The following is a 19,224-nucleotide window of genomic DNA, read 5'->3' as shown; positions in this document are numbered from 1 at the left end:
AACCAAACCAGCAGCTTGAACTGCTGAGTGGCAGGCAGGACAGAGGACAGACTACCGGGGGCTGCCTGGTCTGTGGTGAGTGGAAAGTACACCTGTGGTACAAGCCCTGGAGATCCTGAGGTAGCAGATGACTGTATCACAGCCCACCCTGTCTGCACTGTAGACAGGGACTGTGGATGGGATACAGAACTTGTGTCCCTCCTCTGGTTTGCCTACATCAACAGCGATCATTTTTGGACAATGACATGGCTCTGTGCTCAGTGAAATCATTTCCTTCTTTCCCTGGGTACTCAGTATCCTGCAGCTGGCCCTGGCTGAACTCCCTTCATCTCTTTCTTTTCTGCTTGTCACATGCAGTGGAGCCTGAAGATTCCACTGGGGGTGGCCTACTCACAAGCTGGAAGAAGCCAGGCACCTGACTTAGCAAACTAAAGACCACCTGCAACAGGACATGACTCCTGCATGTTGGGCCACAGATGTGAAAGCGATCGAGCAGCATCATGAGTGAGAGCGCCCAAGGGGCCCCTGTACAAAGCAAAGGAAAGTAGAACAGATAGTCCAGGAAACTGAAAAACACCTAGAGGCTAAAATGAACACTCTTTGATCCCACCATTCCATTTCTAGGAGTAGCCTAGGAAAACATACATTCATAAAAGTAACGCAAACGATCCTAAAAGAGCCAAAGTAAATATAGAGGGTTAAGGATTAAATTTTTTGCAGTAATAGAAAAATCATGGCTTTTGAAATTTAATGTTGGACCTGTGAGATGGCTTAGCAGGTAAAGGCACTTGTTGACAAGCTTGACAGTTTGATCCTTTGAACCTACATGGTAGAAGGAGAATCCACTCCCACAAGCTGTCCCTGATCTCATACACAAAATGCATAAATGTGAAAAAAAAAGTAACTTACTTAATGACATAAATATTTATGTCAAAACATAGTTTAAAAAAGAAAACAGGGCTGGAGCGATGGTTCAGTGGTTAAGAACACTGACTATTCTTGCAGAAGACCCGGGTTCGAATCCCAGCAACCACATGGCAGTTAACAATTGTCTGTAACTCCAGTCCTGGGAGGATCCAAGGGCCTCTTCTGACCTCTGCAGGTATTGCACAACAGAGGTGCACTTACCTACACGCAGGCATAACACTCATACACATAAAATAAAAATTAAAAAAACAAAACAAAACAAAACAGAGTAGCTCAACTATATGCAGTCTGCTATGGAACAGGTATATAATACAAATGGTTTCTGATATATGGCTGAGTTCTAAATTCTATTTTTTTAGCTTTCTGGTCAAATTCTGAATTTTAGTTTTATCCCAAACTAGCAATATATGGTCTAATGCTGTCTCTAAATGCTGGGCAGTGGTAGCACTCCAGAGTTGAGTCAGTCATCAAGTAAGGAAGGGAAACCACTGGCACTCCAGCATGCTGTATGGCCAAAGCCTAGATATGCAGTAGGCTAGGTGTGTTCAGCACATTTTCTACCTAAGATGTTTGATCTACGCTGGGTTGGTTTATGGGAACATGACCCATCTCCAACTGTATGCACACACATGCACGGGGCAGAGAGTAAGATTAAACAATTAGCAGGGTTTGTCAGTGAGTAGTGAGACCATGTCCTTTCTCCCTGGCTGGTCACACCTTTAGCTAACGTGTGGTCAGCATCAGGGAAAACACGGAAGGGCACAAGTTCCCACCCCTCTCTATTCTAAAACCCTGTGACTAGAAACATCATCCATGCACCTGGCTCACCTCTCTCAGGGTGGTCAGTGTCCTCGTGTGCATGGTAACCTGCTTGGTGAGGTCCCTATTGTCCTTCTCCAGCTCCTTCAGCTTGCTGGCCGCATCACGACATCGGGCCAGCTCCTTGTCCAGCGCGCGGCTCTCCTTCTCGGCCGCAGTCAGCTTGGCAGTGCTGTCGTCCAGGACGGCGTCCTTGAGCTCCACCTGCTGCCACAGCCGCTTGGCCTCCTTCTCCAGCAGTTTCTTATCCTTCTCCAGCTGGGCCACCTCCTGCTCCAGGGCCTTCCTGTCCTGCTCAGCCCTCTCCAGCTGCTTGTTGCTGAGCTGCAGGCTCTCCAGGTCGCGCCTCAGGGCCTGGTGCTCGGCCTCCAGCTCGCCCAGCTCCTGCTCCAGGGCCTGCGACTTGTGGCTGCTGCTCTCGAGGTTCTGCTGCAGCCGGAGGTTCTCAGCGCTCACACTCTGGTAGCTGAGCTCCAGGCGCTCAGACTTCTTGCTCAGGGCCTTCAGAAGCTCCACGTTCTTCCGCAATTCCTCCTTCTCCCGCTCCAGCTGCTGGTTCTCCCTCTCGATCTGCGCCATCTTGGCACTGGTGAAGCGCATGGTCTCCACCATCTTGCGCAGCTCCAGGTTCTCCTGATCCAGCTGCTTGTTGTCCCGCTCGAGGCCCTCGAGCTGCACCGACACGTTCTGCAGGGTGTCTAAGGACTTCCTCAGCGTCCGGTTCTCTAGCTCCAGGCCCTGGCTCTCATGCTCCAGGGCCTCCACCTTCTCGGTGACCGTCTGCAGGGAGGTCACCTTCTTGGTCAGCTGCTCGTTCTCCTTCTCCAGCCGGTGCAGCTCCCTCTCCAGCGTCTCCGCCCGCTCTCCCTTCTCCTTGGCCTGCTCCAAGTCCCTGTGGAGCTGCTTCTTCTCCAGCTCCAGCTGGCTGAGTTTGCTGCCAGCCTCCGTCACAGCCTGGTGGAGGGCCCTGTTCTCCTTCTCCACATCCTTCCCACTGTTGACCTGTGGCCTCTCTCGCAGTGACCATACAGCTTGGTGGAGGTGGCCCTTCTCCTGCTCCAGATCCTTAATCTATGAGAAAAGAGATTAGCCATGACCCAGGTTGCTGCATGCATCTGCCAGTAATTTGGGTTCACGTGGGGCTGCCAAGTGGAAGTATTTAACAGTTACTCCACTGTTGCACTCAAAACCCCTGCCTCCCTGCCTCCCTCCCTCAGCCTGGTAGTCACAGGTTAGCAGGTGACCAACCAGCGCCAACATCTGCTTGCCAAAACACAATACAGCAAGCATGGTTTTAAACATAAATGACAGCTTTCCTTCTTTTAGGCTTTAGTGATTCCCTTGGTCTTTTTTGTCATGGGCAGAACTCCAGCCTCTATGGTCTTCTCTTAGGTCGCTTTCCTCTAGCTCCCAATTTCTTCCTACCATGAACACACTGTGCAGGCCACACCCTGTGCTTTGGTCCCTTCCCTGGGTCTTTCTCAGCCTCATGGTCAGCACACCAAGCAACCTTGCACAATGGCTCCAATGGCGCCCTGCACGCCAGTATCTTTTTTCTTTTGTCTATTCATCCAAGATCCCTGTGCCTGTCACCTGTGCCTGGTACTTGCCTTCCAGACTAAGCTCCACGTGTGGCACCCTATCGTCTTTTCACCCTGTGCAGTGCCAGTCTGACCTTTCCCCCATGTCTTACTGATCTACAACAAAGGATAAAAACCTAAAACACCTGATACCCCAGCCTGCCTACCAGGTCAAGGAACCACATTTCAGATTTGGCTAGTGTCTCTTGAAAGTGTCCTGGGAGCAGCCTCTCTTTGTCTCTTTACCCTCTACCTTCTTTTAGTCCAGACCTTGGAGCTGGTCAGCAGCGTCTAAGGGGGCCCGTGAAGGAAGAATGGCCTGGTCCTGATGACATCACTGAGCCACTGCGGCAGAACCCTGGGACTTCACGTGGTGTGCGGCATGAAGAACACTGCACGTTTGCCAAGGTCTTAGCCGAATCACTATGGACTTTTAGAAGCGGCTTGTTGTCTTGTGTACTGCAAAGTTTAGCAGCCTCCTTGGCATCCATCCACGGCCTAGTTAGCTTTAACTGTCAACCTGACATAGCCCAGAGTTATCTGAGAGGCGGGTCTCAACTGAGGGAGTTCCCAGATCAAGCTGGCCTGTGGGCATGTCTCAGGGGGACTGTCTTGATTGTTTACTGATACAGGAGGGCCCAGCCCGATGTGAATACCACCATTCCCTGAGCAGGTGGCCCTGGGCTGTATAAGAAAGCTAGCCAAGCACAAGTCTGAGAAATCTAGCAAGCAAGCAGCATCCTCCGTGGCTCCTGCCGTACTTCCCTGGCTGTGAGTGAGTATTCTAGTCAGAGGTAATGCTGTGTGGAACAGCAGCTGTCCTGCCTTTAAGTTCCTGCCCTGACTTCCCTCAATGATGATTTATAACCTATAAGCTGAGATAAACCATTTCCTCCCCTAAATTGCTTTTGGTCATGATATATCAGAGCAACCGAATGAAACCAGAATAACCACAGCATGCCAGGAGTACCAGTCCTCTCCTCCCTCAAGTCAGGACACTCAGAGCTGTCTGGAGACTACTAAATGTGCAGCCATGGATCTGAGACAGGGTGTGGACATGGCTGTAACTCCAGCTCTTCCTTTGCCAGCATGAGTCCCAGCAGAGGAGGGAGGTGGTGGCGAAGGTGACGCCTACCTGCCTGGCCTTGTCGGCCTTCAGGGTTTCCATGTCGCTCTGCAGCTGTTCTTTTTCTCGGATCAGCTCCTCGCTGAGGGTCTCCAGATCTTGGTTGCTCTGCTTTTCTCTCTCCAGCTGGGTTTGCAGCTTTTCAATCTACAGAACCAAAGACCCCAGCCTGTGTGACAGACTTACCAAACAAGCTATGTTTTAAATGAAACAAACCCCTCTCAGCCCAGGTTGTATGAACAGGCCTTTCTTGAGGAAAAAGGTCCCGGCATCACTCTACAGCAATCCCCCCCTTCTGCCCCCGGCTATCCACTCGGTATGAGCTGCACTTCCTGCCTGGGATGAGAGAAATGTCATTGGGCAGCTCTGCTCAAGTCTGTCCCAGACTACCCATGCTGCCCTATGTCCAAACTACCTCAGGTCTCCTGTTTCTTGACCTCATCTGCTCTGTGTCAGACCACATGCCACAAGTGACTAGCGCCAGGTGCTCTACAAGGACCTCATGCTTTCCCTTTCCTTACCCTTATCACTGGTGATAGCACTCAGCTGCTCAGACATGCCTCTGTTCTGCCACTTTCTAGGTAAACATGTCACCAAGCTCTGCCCCCTCTACCCATTCTACTTTCCCACATACCCCACAGTTGGTGCCCTAGGCTGGACTATATCACTCTGACTAGACAGTTGCCCTCCCATCCCCACTTTCCAACACCAAGCTCTGATGCTGGAACCTACTAGTGCCCAAGTTTCCTAGAGTACAAGTACCCAGACCAGAGCTCCTCACAACTCGTGGTGCATCTGAGCATCTGGGTGCCTGGTAAGACACACACCCTAACTTAGCAGGGCCAGTTATCCAGCTCCCTGGAGATGCCCATGCTGTCCCTTCCTGCCATCACCGAGCTTCCTCAGCATGAGGTAAAGGCATTAATGCTGGTCTGGGACACAGAGTCAAAATCTGTCCCCCCCTACTAACACGTGGCCTCAAGCAAGTTCCTAATAGGGCCAGTGATATCCATCATCGTCAGTCACAATACCTGCTGTACCAAGTGCAGTGCTGGTGGCTGACCCTCCCTAGAGTTGGCTGGGCCCATGCCCAATTTTTGACACAGTGGGTCTGGATCTTAGTGCACTTTGGGCTGCTGGCTGGGGGTCCTCAAGAACAATCACCAGAGTAGCTTGGAAGCATCTGAAGTTTCAGATCACCATTCAACCTGAACCTCTGAGGGGAGTACCTGGGATGCCCAGTGACCCCATGAGCAGCAGGGGCTGAGCAGCTGCTCTCAGGCTGTCTGAACTGAGGCACTGCATGGACAAAGGTCCAAGCTCTCACCATTCTGAGCATCTGTCTATAGTAGCCCTGCCACCTTTCTCCTAGGTAAGGGGTCACCCAGTCTTCCCATCCCATAGATCTGTGTATCATCACACCCTCTACAGAGGAAGGTGGCCATGGGGTTCATCAGCAGGAGTGGGGCCAGTATAGGTGTGCATGTATCATGGCTGTTAGAGCCCCAACTTGGGACCCCAAGATGGGTGTACCTCATCTAGCCATGCCTGTTTAAGACATTCCACGTATGTCATATACCACCCACAAGTTTTTTTCTAAGTCAAGAGCAGCTGCTTCACCTTTTAAATCCCTGTGCCGCTCCTTAACTAAGAGCTGATACCCAGCAGGAAGGCAGGGTTACCTCAGCACAGAGAATTCTGTGGGGCCAGAAATGGGAAGCAGTTACCAGCAGGAGGGGGTCAGTTATGGAAGAGGGAACTGACCCACAGAGGTCAGTGACTGGCCTGAGGCCTTCAGGCAGGAGGAAGCAGGGCTGGAATCCAGCTCTCTCCTGCATATACTCACAGGTCTGTGGGATGAGGCCCCCAGCTCTGCCCTGAGCTACACTGAATGCCATGGCCTGCCAGCTCAGGTCTCACCTCTGTAACCCTGTCTGCTTGACCCTTCACACCCAGAGAAAGAGTACTATGCTAGCCTTTGTTTCTGACATTGTTGCTGCTGGTCTAAACAAGGGGTTTCCCCATGTCCTGCCTGCCACCTCTGGACCCTCTTCATCTTTCTCCTTTCTTGGTTCTCTGTCCCACACACTGTCGCTCACTGAAGAGAACAGAATCCCTGAGCAAGCTGGCTCTGCAAGATTGAGAGCTTGCTGCAGGCCTACGGGCCTGGGAGGGTATCTGTCCTCCACACAGCCTGAACTCAGACACTTCAGGCAGCTGCTGCTACCTTCCCATGACTGCCCTGAAGGACACCCCTCTCCTTCTGAAAATAAGGACTTTTCTCTGTGGCTGAAGGAACTGAACTCTTATGACACCGACATAAAGTTGCACAAAGAGAGGAGAGAGGTAGTGCCTCAATGGTGCATGGAGGTGCCAGAGGGTTCCAGGGAAGAACATGAAGTCTGAGAACTCAGATTTCCATGGATGCATCTGACCTAAGCCAGCCTTCAGCCTGGCTGTGCTGGGGGTGAGACAGGAGAGCCAGGCTAGCTGCAAGAACTCCATGTGGGCTCTCTGCTGAGTCCCACTATGCAGAGTGGAGCACGGCTGAGGCTGGATAAAGGAAATTCGGTGGGAGCGGGGGGCTGAGCTGGTTGAAAGTGACTGACTATGCATTACTGCTAGCACTGGAGTATTTATCCACCAACACAGAGAACCTCTGTTATGAACCAGGCAAACAGGAGCCCAAAAACCAATGAGACAAGTCCAAAGGACGACAGAACAGCCACCGCTGCTGGCAGGACAGACTGAAGTGGGACCTGTGGCAGCTGAGCAGCACACAGACAAGGGCTCCATGCACGGGGCCCTGGCCTGGTAACAGCAGCTCTCCTAGACCCTCACTGTTCTCCAGCCACTGGGAACTCTGGTTCCCTGGGACTATAGCAGGCAGGGCCAGTCACAGGCCAGAGAACTCAGCAGAAGGGAAACAGAAGGCCAGGATTGACAGATGGGCAGGAACAGTCATGCTAGTGGCAGCACCCGCCACACATTCCTGTTTGTAGCGAGAACAAGCCATAGCAGGTAAGCGAGTGGTGCTGCCTGTGGGACCTCATGAGGGTGGCCCACACTGTCCCTGAGCCAGCAAGAGGACACTGCAGACTTTCCTTTGAAGACCCTGAAAACCAGCAGGGAAGGAGAGTCTCATCTTCCTGTCAGTTCTTTTCTGTCCTATCCAAGACAGGGTGCCCATTTATATAGACATTCTCCAGGCCCATAGGAACCTAGGAAACCAAAACTTGAGGTCACCTCTCCCATTTTTTGCCCTGCATCAAAAGACAAGGCATGAGATGGGGATGGGGAGGTATCTTCCACTATCTATGAAAACAGGGCAAGCCACTTGGCAGCCAAAATGCTGTCGACACACAGCACTTCAAAGGGATAAGAAGAGGAGGCAATGTAGCTAGACGCTCCCATGTGGGGCCCTTTCACAGCAGGAGGGTGTGTGCCAAGCCCCACTCAGAGGGAAGGGCCCAGCAGAGGCAGGACCCTTAGGGCGTGGTCTCCTGCCTGCAGCCCTCATTATCCCCACTGCCCTGGGGGCCTTGATATGGGACTAAGGAGTATTTCAGGACACATGCAGACATAAGAGACAGCTCCTGCATGATGGCTGCCAGCAAGAAAGTGCTTGCCGTCTCCCTCCCTCCCTGCAATCTGGCAGTGGGTGCACTGAAAACACAGAAGGCACCTGCAACTCCTGCAGGGCAGACTAATTCCCCCAAGCCCCACTCCAGCAAGGTCACCTTCTTGCTAAGCTGGTGATTCTCCTTTTCCAACTCCCCGCACTTGAGGCTGCTCTCCTCCAGAGCCAGCGATGTGTCCCGCAGACCCTGGATGGTGCTCTGAAGGCTCTGGTTCTCCTTCTCCAGCTTCAGGATGCGGCTGGAGGCACACTCGTTCAGTTCAAACACGAAGGACTTCCTGGAGGCTGAAGTGTCAAGACTGTCAGGGCCTACCATTCCAGGAACCTGCTTCCACGCTCTGCCACAAGCCCTGAGCCTTGACAGTCAGGAGCCCCTCCTGTTCTCCCCTCTTATCCCAGTGAGGCTGCTGCTTCAGCACCAAGGTGAGGTTCCTCTACTGGCTCCGAGTTGGGATGTACTCAACCTAGAGCTCAAGGGAAAAATGGGCTGTAGCCCACGAGCCAATGTAGGAGTTAAAGACCGTGGAAATCAGAGGAATCTGGGTTACTAGGCAGCTCCCCTGACTGACTTAAGGGCTGCACACATTTTCTGTGCCTGCTCTAAAAGCAGTGGACATCTGGGAGGCTCAGCAAGGAAAACATAGTAGGTGACCGGCTGGCTGTGGATGAGGCGTATATTGAGTGTGCACCTGTACACAATGCTCAGAGCTTGTCAACTGGGCCAGAGCCTTGACACACAGCTTTCTTTTTAGGATTTCACAACTATGTTGAAGAAAAGTGAAACAAGCACATGCAAACTGCTTTAAATTTCTAAGTGAGGTGGGATATAAGCTAAATATTTAAAAATGTAGATTATCACCTCTGCTTTTTAAATAGTTTAGCACTTATATTAAGAGTCAAGAACCAGGGTTCTTGGCCCTTTCCTCCTACAAGTAGGTGTAAGATAAGTAACAGAGTTTCATGGGAAGAAAACAGAGTCACGCCTGTTGGTGAGACTCTCATCTGTCCACTTATTTCCTCAAGTAATATCTCACTGTATTGATGCTGTTATTGTTATGTTATCTCCCTGCCACTCCTGTCCCTTATTCATCCTCCAGGGGTTATGAGCAGAGAGGGCGGGGGCACCTGTAGCAAAGCCACCAAGGTGCAAACTCTGCGATGTGCATGCTAGATCTTCTGGGAAACCTTACATATGTTTGTGTATTCCTTTCTGCTATCATCTCCCAGGGCAAACATAACAGACCCAACAGTCCAGAGTGTCCTAAAGACACAATCAACAGTGGGCAAGGCAGTAGCAGGGAGGGGGACGGAACACAAACACATTGTGTCCAATCCTAGTGTCAAAAGATTTGGGGACACTTCAGAGGCTTCTTCCCAGCTATGCTACATAAAGATACTAACCAAAGTAAAATATCTGGCCTAAATTAAAACTCACTAACTCAACCTGTGGTCATTTATCCCCAGGGTGACTCTGGGGGCCGGCTCAGCACCTTCATTTTGCAGATGAGAAAACTGAAGTTTAAAGGTACAATACTGCCCCAGGTCATCAGCTAACAAGCAAAGGAGCAAACTTTACGCCAGGTCCACCAGGTCTTTCTGATTCAGAGCTCACTGGGAAGGTCATGGGTACAGCTTGGTGGCAGAGTATGGGCTTAGCATGCACAAGGGCCTGGCTTCAATCCTCAATATAAAGGGGGAAAAAAACCCTGAAGCATTTAGTCAGGCACATATAAATAAATGTGATTTTTTTTTTTTTTTTTCTGGTCTTTTTGAGACAGGATCTCTCTGTGGCTCCAGATGGCCTTGAACTCACAAAGATCTGCCTGCCTCTGCCTCCCGAGTGCTGGGATTAAGGTGCTGGGCCACGCCACCTGGCTAAATGTGATTTTTAAAAAAATACATTTATTATTATTATTTTTTAATATGAGTGTATTGCCTGAATGTATTAAGTGCAACCTTGTGCAATGTCTGCAGAGGTCAGAAGAGGGCGTCAGATCCCCTGGAGTTATGGATGCTTGTTAGCCACCATGTGGGTGCAGGGAACCAACCTTAGGTCCTCTGTAAGAGCAGCCAGTGCTCTCAACTGCTGCTCTCTCCAGTCCCATAAATGTGATTTTTTGAGCCGGGTGTGGTGGTGCACACCTCTGATCCCAGCACTTGGGAGGCAGAGGCAGGCGGATCTCAGTGAGTTCGAGGCCAGCCTGGTCTACATAGTGAGTTCTAGGCCAGCTGGGGCTACTGGGAGACCCTGTCTCAAAAAAAGACCAAAAAAAAAAAAAAAAAAGTGATTTTTAAAAAAATTACAAAAAAAAAAAAGAATAAATCATGGCCACTGTTCTTAAAGGGCTCTCAAAGTACAGTGCATAGCATGAAATGGTCAGGCCTTCTACCCACAGCCACCTGGATGCCAGACTGGCCTACACTGCCTCTCCCGTTGCTCCAGAAGGGAGCAGTTCCTCCTGGTGGGCTTGAACTTCAGAGACACGGAGTCCACAGACTCGCATCCTGCATGGCTTCTAGACAGCTCAGTTTAGTATAGAAGAACCAAAGCAGGCAATGATTTAAGTTCAGAACTGATAAGGGCCGCCCCCACCCCAATATTCAGCAGCTTTCAATGACATTGGCACTATTTCTCAGGGATTTTAATCAGAATTTTTCAAGCCTAAAACAAGCCAAATGCTTAGCCTGCTCTGTAAAGTGCTAAGTCAATACTAACTTGCAATATGGGGTGCTTGGGAAAGGTGAATGCAGCTATTTTCAAACACAGGAACTGGCTTATTGTTTTTTGGGCACTGGAGCTTCCTGCTCAGTGCTGACTGGGGTCCCCCACCCTTCCCATGATGGCTACCTTATCTCAGGGTACCGGCAGAGGGCAGCAGTGTGTGCCAGGAGAGAGGAAGGAGCCAGAAGATCTGTGGAGAGCTTGTGACTGGGGAGCAGCAGCCCTCAGCATTCCCACCCAGGAGACAGAACAGGCTGCATCCATCCTGCCCCATTATGCAAATGAACATGTCAAGTGATGCCCAGGGTTCATTTATAGCAAGGATTAGCGATCACAGGGGACACTCCTGGAGTCAAGGCTTTCAGTCATCTAAGACAGGCCTAGGATGTTCTCAGGGCACCAGCAGGCTGTGATCTGGAAGCTCCTGAGGGTCCATATGGGAAACAGAGAAATCAGGCAACATTTCATTTGTAGTTCACGTCCCAACATCTGGGCTGCCAGACCTCTCATGTTTTCCCTGGGGAGAAGTGTAATGAAACAGTTCCAAACGGCACTTGAAAGAAATCATATTTAGTTGGGGAGAATGGACCAGCTGACAAGAAGACTCAGAATGAGCAGCAGCAGTCATGGCCAGGCTGGGTCTGAGGCACCACACACCACCCACCGTCTGACAAGTCTGCATTCTTGGACAGCTGCTCCAGTTCCCAGCCCAGGTGGGCCGACTCGTTCATGCTCTGTTTCTGGGCGATCTCGAGAACCATGTTTTCTTCCAGTAGTTCCTCAATTCGTTTTTTATCTGTGTCCCGATCCTAAGGCAGAAAGAGGGCAGGTGTGAGAACAGGCCTCTGGCTGGCCTCAGACCTGGAGTATCTACCACTATCCACTGTGAAAGGGCAAAAAGCTGTGCACAGCACCCCATATAGGGACCCATCTCGACAGAGACAGTCACTAGACAGTAGCTTGACCTGGCTACTTAAGTCAAAAAGACTGTTCCAAGGTCTAACTGAATGCTCTCTGAACACAGGGATGCTTTGAATAGTGCTTTGTTATAGGCACTGTGGTGAAGGGCAATGTGTTGGCTTCAGGTAGGTCTCTGAGGCCAAAATTGTGAAGGGGCTGATACTACTGCTCAACCCACACAAGAAACACCAGCAAGGAACCTGTGAAAGACACATGTGCATGTGCACCCTTGCAGAGAAGCAACATAAAAGTCAGGTCCTAGCTGTTTTGGGGTAGAAGTCCTGAGCCTGGCAAGCTACTCTCTGTGGTCAACAAGCAAAATCCCCCCCAAAAACAAAAAAAAAAAAACAAGCAAAATCCAGTAGCTGAACCATCAGAAGACCTGGTGTCCACCTGATGCCACCCCATCCTATGGCCTCATACTTGGTATCCGCTTGGTAATACCAGTTCTAGGTCGTGAAGCTTGGACTTCAGCTGCAGGTTCTCTTTCTCCAGCTCATGGACCTTATCACTGCGGGCCCGGGAGGCCGTCAGCTGCTCCTCCAACATGGCCTTGGTTTCGATTAAGATGATGTTGTCTTCTCTCAGCTCCTGAAGAGCAGAAGCCATCAGGAAAGCCATCAGATAAAAGCCAGGGTGATGACCACAGGATTCCCAGCCAAAGCTCTTCAATGCCCCTGGAGCCAAGCAACCAGCCCAGGGCCCCACCTGTGACAGGAAGCTCTTGTCAGGCTCACCTGTTCCCACAAGGCCAGACAAGTGGACTTTTCTACTCAAAGAAAAAATTATGAATCAAGAAAACATTCAATGGAGCTGGGGGTGTGATCAGTGGTAGACATCTAGGATGTACAAGATCCTGGGTTTGATCCCCAGTACAGGAAAAAATAACTTTGGAAAGACAATCCTTCCCCAAGGTCTTCCACAGGTCAAATGATGTTAAAGCTTGAACCTTTCAGGACTCACCCAATGGAAAAGTGGGCTCTGCCTACAATATGGGACCTCTCTGGTCTGAGTTTCCTCCAACAAAAGAGGGGGCAAGCTGAGAGTCTGTGGAGGGAAAGAAGCCCAGAACTGAGCTGGCCCCTCAACTGAATAATTATGCCAGAAAAGGCAGTCTTTATGACAGTCAAGTCGGAGCCCAGCAAAACACGTAAATATGAACCTGAAAGGCAAGCACAGGGCAAAGGTACATGGCCTCTGCTAGTCCAGGAGGAAGCTTATCTGTGCCATGTTTGTAGAATCCTGTCCTGGGCCTTCAGTTTCTGTCATTCCTCTGAGCCCTTCCCAGCAGCATTTGCTATGGGGTGGGGGCGTGGTGGCTGCATGCCCCCCCTCATGCCTTCACAGCTTACAAACACTGAAAACCTGCTTTCCTCATGCTTCCCAAGGCTTGTCCTCACAGACTGCAACAGACACCAAGTTCCGCTTACCCACCACATGCTCATTCTCCCACATGAGCCTAAATCCAAGCTTGCTGGTGGAGGGAAGCCACCAGTTTTCCTCTCATGGACACGGGCCTGATCAAAGCTGGCCCTAGGGAAGCGGCTCATTGATTCTGGCGTTGCCTGTGCGCCTCCAGATTCGCCATCCCCCACAAAGACCACAGCCACTGTGGCTGGTTCTGCCTTACCTGCTCCCCACAGTACCCCTCTGAGAGGGCATGGGAGTCAAGGACGACCTCTTCCTATAGATGAAGGAGACTTAAGTCAGAGTCCTGACACACCTGCTCCCTCAGCTACAGGGATCTGACCCCACATTTTCTCCATGACCTTCATCTGGGTCTTGGGTTAGTGAAAGAGGTCCAGACTGCCACTAATGACATGAGCACAATGACGGTCTCAAGAAGGAAAAGGGTTTGGCACTCTCTCTGCAGCTACTTCCACCCTGTGTTCTATCAACCAGCACCTCCATCCTCACTGGTCTCAGGCTGTAAGCAACAAGAAGACAGGCCACCCCTTTATCCATACAGCCAACTCCTACTCCATCTTTAAGACCCACCCTGAGTGGCCCCCTCTGAGGAGGACTTGGGAATCTACTTTATTCACTGAGTCAAGTCAGATATTTGGGTCCCATCATTCCCTGCTCTTACTCTGAGGTAATGATGGTTAACCTCTTTCCTCAGGCTGGTAACGACTTGAGGCACAACTGTTGCACTGAAAGGAGTATGCAAGGTGGACTTTGAAGGTCATAGATACCTGACAGGCAGGGACAGACATAGGTGCCCAAGAATGGAGCGGAGTACCTAAAACAATCATCTCTAACAACCTTTCAAACAGCCTCAATGTTCTGGTAGCCTCAAACTCCATGGTATTAAGTGACGGAAATATTCCACCCTGCATTGTATACCTACCACCTCATAAGTGAGAGAAAAGCACTGAAGGACAACTGAGCCCACATTCCTGGAGGGCAAGGGCTCCATCGGTGGTGTGCAGGGGTGATAAAGTCAAGCCCACTGCAGCTGTCCAAGGCTGGCATGACCACCCTGCCCCACCAGGAGGCTGTTTTCAGACCAAACCCAGCCCAGCCAACAGCTGGGGTATTTATAAAACCACAGGCCAGGCCCAAAGGATTGTTCCCAAGAGGTTCAAGGGTCCACTGAGACTTGAAAGATTGGGTCAGGCAAAAGGCTAAGTGGGTCAACTGCCATGTCTGTGCCATAAGAACTCCAAGTAGGAATGTGGGTTAGACAATGTGCATGAAATTCTCCATGCATGGTGCCTGGACAAGGCAGCTGTTAGGTCAGTCACTTCACACCTGTGAAAGAAAAGGTTCAATCCAGCATTCATCCATGAAACAACCCCCTTGTTAACACACAAAAATTGGTTTTCCAGGGTTTGGGGGTATAGCTGAGTAGTAGAGGATTTGCTTAGCATGCCTGAAGCCCTGGGCTCCATCCCTAATACCACAAAACAGACAACAAAAAAATACTTTCTCAGCCAGGCGTGGTAATGCACACCTATAGTCTCAGCATTTGGGAGGCAGAGGCAGGTGGATCTCTGCGAGTTCAAGGCCAACCTGGTCTACATAGTGAGTTCCAGGACAGCTGGGGCTACAGGGAGACCCTGCCTCAAAAAGACAAAAAAACAAAACAAAACAAAACAAAAAAAACAACTGGTTTCTAGGAGTGCCTCCTATCTCCCACAAGCATCAAACACCAGAGGGGACATAGAGTCAAAGAAACAAACTGTTCTCCCTCCCAGTAAGCATGCATCAAACATATAGTGCTTTCTGGGCATCCACTGCACAGAAAGCCCAGGGATGCTGGGGAGAGCAGGAGCCAGAGCAACAGACCTTTTTCTTTCCTGTTGTGGCCATAAACACCAGTCCTCACCCAGCATCACATTCATCAGCTCCACTGGCATACAGGGTCAAAGATATGCTCTACCCCGTGACCCGCTCCCCCGACCAGAAAGCCTGCTCACCTCAAATATAGCCTGACCCTAGGAATGTGGGGACCAGACCAGAAACCAGAAGTCCCTACTATCCTGCTCAACTCCTCAGCTTGCCAGATCGCATCACCCTCCTCCTCAGAAGCAACAAGGACACAGGAAATTCCCAAGGTGGAATAGAAGATCCCCAACTCAGCATTTGAAGTCTCCTAGACCCCTAAGCATCTAAGGTCTTCTAGACAAATTCCCTGGTTTTTTGCATTCCTCACCGGGGACACGATACTTAGTTCAACATGACCTGAAGGTGGCTGGGGCCCCTCCATGAGCACCTCTAGCCCTCCTGATCATCCCCTCAACCCACCTCCAACCCTTTCTTGCTCCTGTGGCCAAGGCTCTGGCTCCTTCACTGGCAGCCAGTCAGAGCCACAGAGGCGGCCAGCCACATTCCAATCCCAGCCCACCTGCTTACCACTGTGACGCTGGGCAAGTTATTTATTAATCTTGAAGAAAGGAGAGGAAGTGGTCATGGCAGCTATACCTCATAGGGTCACTGTAGGGCTTAAATGCAATGGGGGAGCTCGAGTTCAACACAGTGCAGGCTCTATAAACACAGTAACTCCTGCTCACCTCCAAGCCTCACTGTGTACCTGTTCCATAAAGGACCAGACAACAATACTCTTTGCCCCTGGGGTGGGGGTGCTCCTAAGTCTGTCAGGACTTAACCCTGCAGGGTAGCACAAAAGCAGCCAAAGACAATAAATGGGGGCATCTGTGTTCTAATAAAACTTTATTCATAAAAACCAATGGTGGGACTATCTGTAAGGTACAAACTCTGTCCTCCCAGGCTCATAGTCTGGTCAGAAACAGACAGAAAAAAATATTATGACAATACCACATTTCAAGCACTGCCCAGAGAAAGAGGATTTATAAAGGAACCGTGAAGCAGGAGGCTGGGGGTGTGGCTTGCAGAGCTCACCAATCCAGCCCTTATTCTGGCCCTAAACTGATTCCAGAGTCTTAAGGGGTCTGAAGTATAAGGAGAGGCCGGCAGCTCAGCAAAAGCTGAGAAAGCCCTGGGGGAGCTGAGGGGCCAGACAGCTGGGCCACAGATAAGAGCAAGTGTGGATTCATCCAAGCACTGGAGAGAGGTTATCTGGTGGACCACTAGAGAGGATACCCTGGTAGCAGGTCAGGGGACTAAGCAGCACAGCCAGTTTAGATTCAGGGAGGGTTTCTGTGTACAGACACTGGAGTATCCAGAGCAAACCAGCAGGAGGCAGCCAAGGAGGCAGGCATAGGCCTCAGATACCTGCTGTGGATAGTGACAGGCTTGGAGGTGGGAACACTGGTGTAGAGGACGACGAGCCCTTGGACCCAATTCAGGTAGGGTGGGATGAGGAGGAAGAAAGAAGGGACGTGGACCCCTGCTTGGGCTTAAAGTACCAAGTACAAGGACAACTCCAGAGTCAACAGGAGCTGGTGTGGAGGCCGGACAATGAATCTGACACAATACCTGAGATTCCTATGAGCGATCAAGAGAGGGCAGTCTGACAGCAGTTAAGGGACCAACCCAAAGATAAAGGCACTGGACTTTAGTAAGCACAGAATCCCGGACACCTCCCACTAAAGGTGGTAGGTATATCTAGAGAGCTTCAGGAAACCCAGGGCTCAGGTGAATGAACTGGTCTGGGCCTAGGGCAGACCTGGAGGAGGCAAACAAGGCTGGGCTCCATCTCCCAAACCCACAGATCCTGCGCCTTCCTGACCATGGGCTGCACTGCTGTCATTTTAGGGGTGTGACCTTGGAATGGGGGTAGTTGGGTGTGAGACACTCTGGGACTGATCATTAACCCAGCTCCTAAGTAAAGGCTGGGGCCTTGCCAGTGACCCACCCATTCCTCTGGCTGCCTTTTCACTGCAGGGACCCTTATCTCCACTCCTATAAAGGCTGACTAGATAAGCTTGCTGAAGACAGGCCTCTGTGCATAGGAGGCCAGGGCAGGAGGGTGTCAGAGACGCCCAGGCCACACCCACCTTTCATAACAGGCCAATGTTTGCCCAGGACTTGGCAAGATAGCGTACACTTCAGGCTCTCTGCCTCCCTGGTTGTTTAGTTTGAAACCAGCACTTCCTAGAAACCTGTTGATGCACATAGGACCACTCTACCCAGGATGTACACAGTACCTGGGCATCTGTTCTTTGCCTTTGGCAGTTTTTAGTCAATCATGAAATACAGGGACAAAAAAACCTTCTAGTCATGTCACTGCTGCGGCTCCTATCACTGGCACTCCTCTGACTACGTCCTTCTTGCTACAGGCAGTGGTCCCGAGGGAGACCAGTTTTCAATAGGAAGTCAAGGGCCAACTGTGAACCTACCCTACCCTTCCTCCTGTCCCCAGGGTAGCTACACTGCTTCTAATGTGGAAATCCAACCCTCAGAAGAATTAAACCAGGCATCACGAAAAAGCTGCTAGAAGTTTAAAAACAAAGCATCTGAATGTGTGGTCCACATTTGCTAACCCAAACTAAACTTGCCCTGGACCTGAATTCTTTATCTCCTCTTCCCACTGGGTTCCTCCTTTGGTGATCTGTACTGTGGTGCATTTTCTAAGTCAGGCTGGGCAGACTCTCAGAGAGGGCATCACAGTCACCCCCAACCCTGGCACTGCTACCTAGAAGTGTCATAAATGTGGGGTCTGGTGAGAAAGCCATAGCCAGGCTCCTGCTTAGGTGAGCCTGCTCATCTGCCCATCACAACTAATGCTCCAGTCCTGAGGGACAGAGTCTCACCTTTCTCCTCGGCATTCTCTCCAGAATGCAAAACTCATTACTGAGCAATAGTTTTTCCACCAGTGCCAGGGTTCCCTAGGACTGTGGGTGCAGCAGACCTTATGCTCACGCTCATGTGAGGCAGCCTCCTCATCATCAAGGCTGGAAGTCCACATACATGGTGCCTCTGACCACAGACAGGTCTTGAGTTCTATAATTCCTGTTGTGGAAGAGAGCGGTCTGCAGCCAAGGGCCTCTGCAGAAAAGCATCCCAAAGTCAGATGTGGAGGCCCGTGCCGGTAATCCTGGCACTCAGGCAAGAAGATCCTGAGTTCCAGGCCAGCCTGGGCAACATTGTGAGGTCCTGTTTCAAAACTGGCTGAGGATCCTCCGGCATGGGAGCCAAGCAGCACTGTCTGGAGAATGTAGATTTCTAGGGCCTGCTCTTAGGAACCCAGGGGGCAAGGAATGCTGCCCGAGGATGGGGAGTGGGGGAGAGGATGGGGAAGTGAGGGGTGTGTGCATTGTGTGTAGGCCAGAGGCCAATGCAGAGTATCTCCCTCAATTACTTCTTCACCTTGTTTTTTTTTTAAATCTGGAGCTCACCAATTGGCTAGATTGGCTGGTCAGTAAGCCCTGGGGACCATACATCCTCCTCCCCAGTGCTGGGATTACAGGTGCTGTCTGGACTCAGGTCCTGATGCTTTCCCAGCAAGCACTATACCAACTGAGTCATGCCTACTGTCCCCCATTAATTTTAGGACTATGTGTGTTTTCAACAGGCCTCCCAGCTAATTCAGACCACATCTTCAGACATCAAGAGTTGACACTCAGGGAAGGAAGGTGTTTCACAGCTTTAAACTGATTAATATTTCTGTTTCACAATTAAGTTGATACAGTTAACCAGGAATGAGTTGATTCAAAGGAGCTAATGCCTCTACTGTCCTTTTACTTAAAGTGTGTGTGTGTGTGTGTGTGTGTGTGTGTGTGTGTGTATGTGTATTGTATACTTGAGGTCAGAGCAGAACATCAGTGACCTCTGACTCTTCACCTTATTCCCTTGGGACACAGTCTCTCCTTAAATCTGGAGTTTGACATTATTTTTTGGCCAACAAGCCCTAATGACCCCCTCCCCTGCCTCTGCCCTCCCCACCACTGGGATTACAGACATGCAGCCACATCTGGCTTTTTATGTGGGTGGTGGGGATCCAAACCCAGGTCCTCATGCTTGGGTAGCAAGTACTCTTATCCACTGAGTGATCTCTCCAGGTCATGTAAGTGATTCTTTGAGA

At 50.7% G+C, this 19,224-nt stretch overlaps 1 protein-coding gene across 6 annotated transcripts in view; it reads right to left on the bottom strand.

Moving 5' to 3' along the window:
• Ccdc88c (coiled-coil domain containing 88C) overlaps positions 1-19,224 on the bottom strand; it is a 124,543-nt gene that overhangs the window by 32,978 nt on the left and 72,341 nt on the right. For all 6 annotated transcript variants that reach the window (XM_017795246.2, XM_017795249.2, XM_017795248.2 and 3 more), the window contains exons 11-15: positions 12,219-12,365; positions 11,479-11,623; positions 8,193-8,377; positions 4,462-4,599; positions 1,756-2,817 (exon numbers count right to left, since the gene is read on the bottom strand). In XM_017795246.2, coding sequence (XP_017650735.1) covers positions 1,756-2,817; positions 4,462-4,599; positions 8,193-8,377; positions 11,479-11,623; positions 12,219-12,365 — 1,677 coding nt within the window. The remainder of the gene's footprint in view (positions 1-1,755; positions 2,818-4,461; positions 4,600-8,192; positions 8,378-11,478; positions 11,624-12,218; positions 12,366-19,224) is intronic.

Source organism: Nannospalax galili, unplaced genomic scaffold (assembly GCF_000622305.1).
Source record: "Nannospalax galili isolate Female #2095 unplaced genomic scaffold, S.galili_v1.0 scaffold107, whole genome shotgun sequence".
Classification (NCBI taxonomy): domain Eukaryota; kingdom Metazoa; phylum Chordata; class Mammalia; order Rodentia; family Spalacidae; genus Nannospalax; species Nannospalax galili.
Note: the sequence above shows the minus strand (reverse complement) of the source record. Positions and strands in the feature narration are given on the sequence as shown.